General features: G+C 40.5%; 2 protein-coding genes across 4 annotated transcripts in view; one reads left to right on the top strand and one right to left on the bottom strand.

The window, feature by feature from the left end:
• Positions 1-5,304, top strand: part of dock7 (dedicator of cytokinesis 7) — a 46,997-nt gene that overhangs the window by 8,970 nt on the left and 32,723 nt on the right. For all 3 annotated transcript variants that reach the window (XM_020602734.1, XM_020602731.1, XM_020602733.1), the window contains exons 13-14: positions 7-100; positions 302-464. In XM_020602734.1, coding sequence (XP_020458390.1) covers positions 7-100; positions 302-464 — 257 coding nt within the window. The remainder of the gene's footprint in view (positions 1-6; positions 101-301; positions 465-5,304) is intronic.
• On the bottom strand, positions 916-4,989 carry angptl3 (angiopoietin-like 3). The gene is made up of 7 exons (XM_020602797.1): positions 4,282-4,989; positions 3,916-4,026; positions 3,639-3,750; positions 3,402-3,515; positions 3,090-3,185; positions 2,166-2,438; positions 916-2,060 (listed from the first exon to the last, which is right to left on the bottom strand). Exons 1-7 carry the CDS (start codon positions 4,810-4,812, stop codon positions 1,876-1,878), a joined length of 1,422 nt encoding a protein of 473 aa, XP_020458453.1. The 5' UTR covers positions 4,813-4,989; the 3' UTR covers positions 916-1,875.

The following is a 5,304-nucleotide window of genomic DNA, read 5'->3' as shown; positions in this document are numbered from 1 at the left end:
ATCTAGGAGGGGGACAGGCTGAGTGATGAAGACTTGTATAAATTCCTAGCAGATATGCGAAGGCCTTCTTCAGTTCTAAGGAGGCTCAGACCCATCACAGGTACAATTATCACTGAACTAAATGTTCTTTCATTTCTTGATTCTGTTGGTAGTTAACCCGACACTGAGATCGTGATATGTTTAAATTACTTAGACATTGGAAGAAGTGAACCGACTGGTTTCATAATTAAGTACCTCAGTTTCATTATTTCCCTGTACACCCACTCCCTTCATTTTCTATCTTGTGTGACTGTCACCACAGCCCAGTTGAAGCTGGATATTTCTCCAGCTCCAGAGAACCCCCACTATTGCTTGACCTCTGACCTGCTGCAAGTCAAACCTTATCCAGACAGCAGGGTACGCCCCACCAGGGAGATCCTGGAGTTCCCTGCCAGGGATGTCTATGTGCCAAACACCACATACAGGTACAGAAAATAATGTGCGGTATGAACAAGGAACTTCTGTCTTGAGTCAGAACAGTATATTCATTTATAAAGCTTTCTTTCCAAATGACCTGTCAATAGGTTGCAAAATACAATATTTATTTTCTACTTTAAAGTGATTACTGACTTAATGGATTTGGGATGCAGTTAAACATGTCTCCTGATGTTGCCTTTCAGAGATATTCTTATCTATCACTACCAGTGATTTCCCATTTACAGTGAAACTCAACTGCTACCAGCTAAACTTTTTTTATAAGATATAAGGTAAACACTTAGAGATGTAAATTCAACACAGTTTTATACTTTGAGCTGCCACAGATATGTGTGTGTATATGTATATTATTTTCATTCAGCACGTTGTTTTATTTGGCTCACTTTAGAGTTAAAGGTATAAATTTTACTTCAAGTCAGATCAACACTGTAAAACAGGTACTCGGGTTAGCACATTGATTTTTATTTTGCCTTCATAAATATGATTTGTTAGAGCACAGCTTCTCTTCAAGGCAACATGTTGGTATGAGACCTTTACAGTACAGTTGTGTTGGGAAAAAATGGACAATTGAGTCAATATGACTCAATGACATAAGAATTACACAGCATAAATCATAACAATGTTAATATGGTTTAAATACTTTACAGAGTAAAAAAGTAGAACAGGCAAAGGGAAAATCTTATCAGTTTGCTGCAAAGCTTTGTTTCTACATTCTTTTGTTTTGTATTTGCTGACCTCCACTTTATAGGTGTATTTCCATGAAAATGGGGCTGAAGCAGTGTAAAATAGCAGGAAGAAATGACAAGGATCTAGCTGGAAAGAAAAATAGACACACAGTGTTGACACATTTTAATATGTTGATGATGCAGTGTCTCTTTTTAGCCATCACTCTCTGTATACTATTTGCACTCTGTAATAACTTGTTGGTCGTTGTGTCTGTAACTTTTTTGGAACAGTTTTAGAATTGCATTCTGATGTGTCCTCATACCTTTCTCTCTTGCTGCAGCACAGTGACATTTTGCTGATCTATATCAGGCTGTTGATATAGATCAACATGTCCAGTTTGCAAGTGCTTGCAGATGTTGCATAATGGCAGTGCTACTGTCCTTGCTGGATCAGGCCCAATAGGTTAACGACCTGCATGGCATGGTGCCTCATTACTACAGTTCAGCATTTTCCGACTCCTGACATTTTACGCCTGTTTTCCGTTGTTCAGCATCAGTCTCAGACAAAGTGGTGTTAAGAAGCAATCAGCATTATGTTGCAGATAAGCTAATAATTTTGCATCACAAACCTATATGTAACATCTTCCCCTTTTATGGAATGTTTTGGCTGAGCAATAGATATTATCAGTGTTGATTAAAAAAAAAAAAAGTCAGTAGTGTTGTGAGAGAAATGTAGTCAGTTAAAGGTTTCAGAGGTTGGAAGTTGTCGCAAGGTGATCTTGGTCATCTTGAGGGAGTAGGAGGGCCCTGTTCCAGGTTTCCAGTGAATACCCTTTCTCCTTACAGAGCGCCCCTTTCCCTTCAGCCAAAAGTACCTTCCATTAAGGTTGGTCTCTCCACAGCCATTGAACCACCAGCCACCTGTCAATGGGCCAGTACAAGAGACACAAAATTATATAAACTTAACTTGATGTTCACAAAATTATCTTGATTATCCCTGTGGTATCTGTATGCAAAACTCTTTACCTGTGTGACTTCGAGTGCAGCTGAGGTTTCGGTGGTTGTCATCATTTCTGTCTTGTGTGGAGAATCTCATGCCGGTACTGTTGGCCATGACATCAGGCAGGTCACCAGAGAAATGACTGACATGAAGTGCATAGTCCTCAGAGGGGCCTTCCAGTGAGAAACGGTACTCAGCCCAGTGTGTCTCCTCCTTCCAGTCCTCCAAATCAATACGTAGGATGTAAACTCCCTGCTGTGCAAGACTGTGGATCTTCTTTAAGCCCAACCAGAAGTCCTCTGCATTACACGTACATTAGTTTTTATCTTGTCTGAACATTTTAAAGAAAACTGTGAAGAAAATCTCTTATGTTACTGTCTCTTAACAGGAAATCTCAAAAGGTTTCTGGTCTCACACTCAGACTTGTAATTTATCTCCATTAGTCTTCGAGTCACCCATATTTGTTCTGAGAAGATGTGCATGTCTATACATGTTTCACTTGGCCTGTGGTAACATGCCACAGTCAGTTCAAGGTACAACTAAAATTCATGCCTGCAGGAGCCATTATTTTGGAATGGGGAATGGCTGCACCTCTGAGTGACTTTCTAAGTGAGAGCTGCAGGGAAGGGTGCCAAAAGCTGCAGTGTACCCAGACAATACAGGAAGTCACTTCCTCAGTTCAGTGCTGACATTTAACAATTCCTATTTCCTATGATCAAGTCTACAGGAAGAACTGACAGTTGTTCCCTTCACCAAGAAACATCTATGCATGTTAAGGTAGTATTCAGTGTAAATGGTCCTGTACTACCTTCAGATGCCTTTATTTTGTGACTTGAAAAAAGTTATTGCTTTAGTTCTGCAGCAAATGATCTAAATCAAGTTGTTTATGGTTTTAGCAAATGTAAAAGTAGTATATTTGGAATTTAACACAAAGTTACAGAAGTGCTTACTTTCCAGATCCCCAAAGCCCTTCTCGTACTTGTCCCATGTCTGGTCAAAATCCACTGCACTATCGAGCCTGCGTTGGATGACAGTCCAACTCCTGTCTGTAGAATGGGTGAGAAATGTTTACCAAGTCGGGTCAATGTCATGAAAGTTACACACAAGTTTAGATAAGTATAGATATGGGACCTCAATATGTTCCTTGTCCATTGATTGGAAACGTGCATAAATGCCAGTGTTTCATCTTATACATAATGTCAGTGCCTCTGAATACAAAAACAGTACTTTGATGCTGTCATTGATTCTGTAGTCTCACCCACCTGAACCCATGTCACAGTAGACGTTGAATGGCTCTGATCGGTTTGGCCTAATAACATAGATTCCACTGTTTGTCTCTCCTTTGTTAAACAACTCACCGCAGTCCATGGGAAGGTCTAAAACACAATAATTGCAATTAGGGGATTCAGATTTTCCTGAACATTTTCATTGTTTGTATTTTCAAATATAAAATTTTATTTTGGCCTTTTCAACAACTGATAATACCAAAATAGTTTTACCATTTGCGTTGAGGCCGGTCGAGTTTCCAGTCAGATATTCAAACATATCAGGATCTGCAGGGTCTGAATCAATTGGCTTATTGACTGTATCTTGAAAACTGTCATAGCTTAGCTGCAAGAGAATGCAAATGAATCCACATTGTTAAATTACTGTATGCTCTCAGTCCTTCCCATATTACTAAAGAAGCAATTGCTTTGATAATTTCAAGTATCAAACTATTTTCTCTGGGATAGCACATTTTTTGCAGATAAATACAGTGAACTCTTATAGACTTACCTTTTCCTCCAGATTTTTAATCTTCAGTTTCTGGTAGTCAAGTTGGTCATGCTGCTCCTTCACTGCTTGCAGCAGTTGGGTGATTGTTTTCTCTTGGGCTTCAGTCACTTCCTGAAAAATGCATTCAATGTTATCTATATTTGTTTATCTTGGGACCAGTTTTTTTCTAATGTGCAGCAGTAATTAATAGGAGGCATCTACTGTAGGCTATCTAATAAGTGACATCTATGCTGACATTAACACTGCACTTGCATTGTTGGCTTGATTTGGAGGGAACTTTCTATTTGTGGACATATAATCCACATACCAATGCAAACTTTAAAAAGGAAGTCAGTGGAATTGTCTCGGTACTTATTAATTGATTACCTTGAGCAATGTGATTTCACTAAGCTTGTCAGGTTTGACCAGGCTCTGGGACAGTCCCTTCAGCCTCTCCTCGAGGTTCCCCACTTTGGTCTGTAGCTGTATGCGCTCTTGCAAGATGTTGTTGATCTTAGAGTTGATTTCCAGGGACAAGTTTCTGATCTCCTCATTGTTGGTCTTCAAGAAATTGGTGGTCTTCTTCATCTCCTCCTCTTCCTCCTTGATCTCTGATGTGACCACTGAGAGCTGGTAAAAAGAGCGGTCGAAAATGTTCAACTTCTGAAAGATGTCATTGATCTGGGCCTTGGTCTTGTGGACGAACTCTCGTAAACTCTGACCCAACTGCAGGAGGCCATTTGCAAGTAGGCGAACATCGTCCAGCATGGCAAAGCGAGACTTTTCCTTGGTCGGGCTTGGTTCTGTGATAAAGGCATTGGTGGGCAAAGTGGGTTGCTCTTCTCTACCTGAGGTTTCCAGAACGACAGCTGCAGTGGAAATAGCTATCAGTACTGACAGGCAAAACAGCCTCCGCATGATTTTCTTGTCCAGTCCTAGAAGAATGTGGAATAACAAAACACTTCTGACACAGTATTGAACTGCTCTTGCTCTCCTCTACTCAACACCTGCCTATAACCTAGACCTCCTTGCTGTTAAAATTATGTGAGAGAACCAGGCTGCCCTCTGTTATATACTGCTCTCTCAGTGGGGTGGGGGATTAGCTGATCATTAAATTCTACTGTTTTAGCTCTGTACCCAACCTCCTCTCAAATCCCTCTCAAGCCCTCCCTCTCCTGAGCAAACAAATCACAGCACTGAGCAAAATGATATATACACCCCTTCCTCTGTACTACCCATTTAACCCCAATCCCCTCTCCATACCACACCCTACCCTACCCTGTTCTCCATCTGGAGTGCAGAGTTTTAGCTGATCAGCAGAAAGCTAACAATGACCAATGCAGGTTTTTGATGGATTGTCAGTCTGATCAGTCTTAAACCTTATAACTCTGCACATACTTTGCACTGATT

The sequence above is a fragment of the Monopterus albus genome, unplaced genomic scaffold (genome assembly GCF_001952655.1).
Source record: "Monopterus albus unplaced genomic scaffold, M_albus_1.0 scaffold58.1, whole genome shotgun sequence".
Taxonomy (NCBI): Eukaryota; Metazoa; Chordata; class Actinopteri; order Synbranchiformes; family Synbranchidae; genus Monopterus; species Monopterus albus.
This window is presented reverse-complemented; position numbering and strand designations above follow the sequence as displayed.

Excerpts from the sequence above, each read along its gene's own strand:
- angptl3 (XM_020602797.1), bottom strand. The coding sequence starts at position 4,812 with ATGCGGAGGCTGTTTTGCCTGTCAGTACTGATAGCTATTTCCACTGCA. Across the intron at positions 4,027-4,281 it reads GTGAAATCACATTGCTCAAG|GAAGTGACTGAAGCCCAAGA; the intron begins GTAATCAATTAA and ends TGCATTTTTCAG. Across the intron at positions 2,439-3,089 it reads GGGCTTTGGGGATCTGGAAA|AGGACTTCTGGTTGGGCTTA; the intron begins GTAAGCACTTCT and ends CGTGTAATGCAG.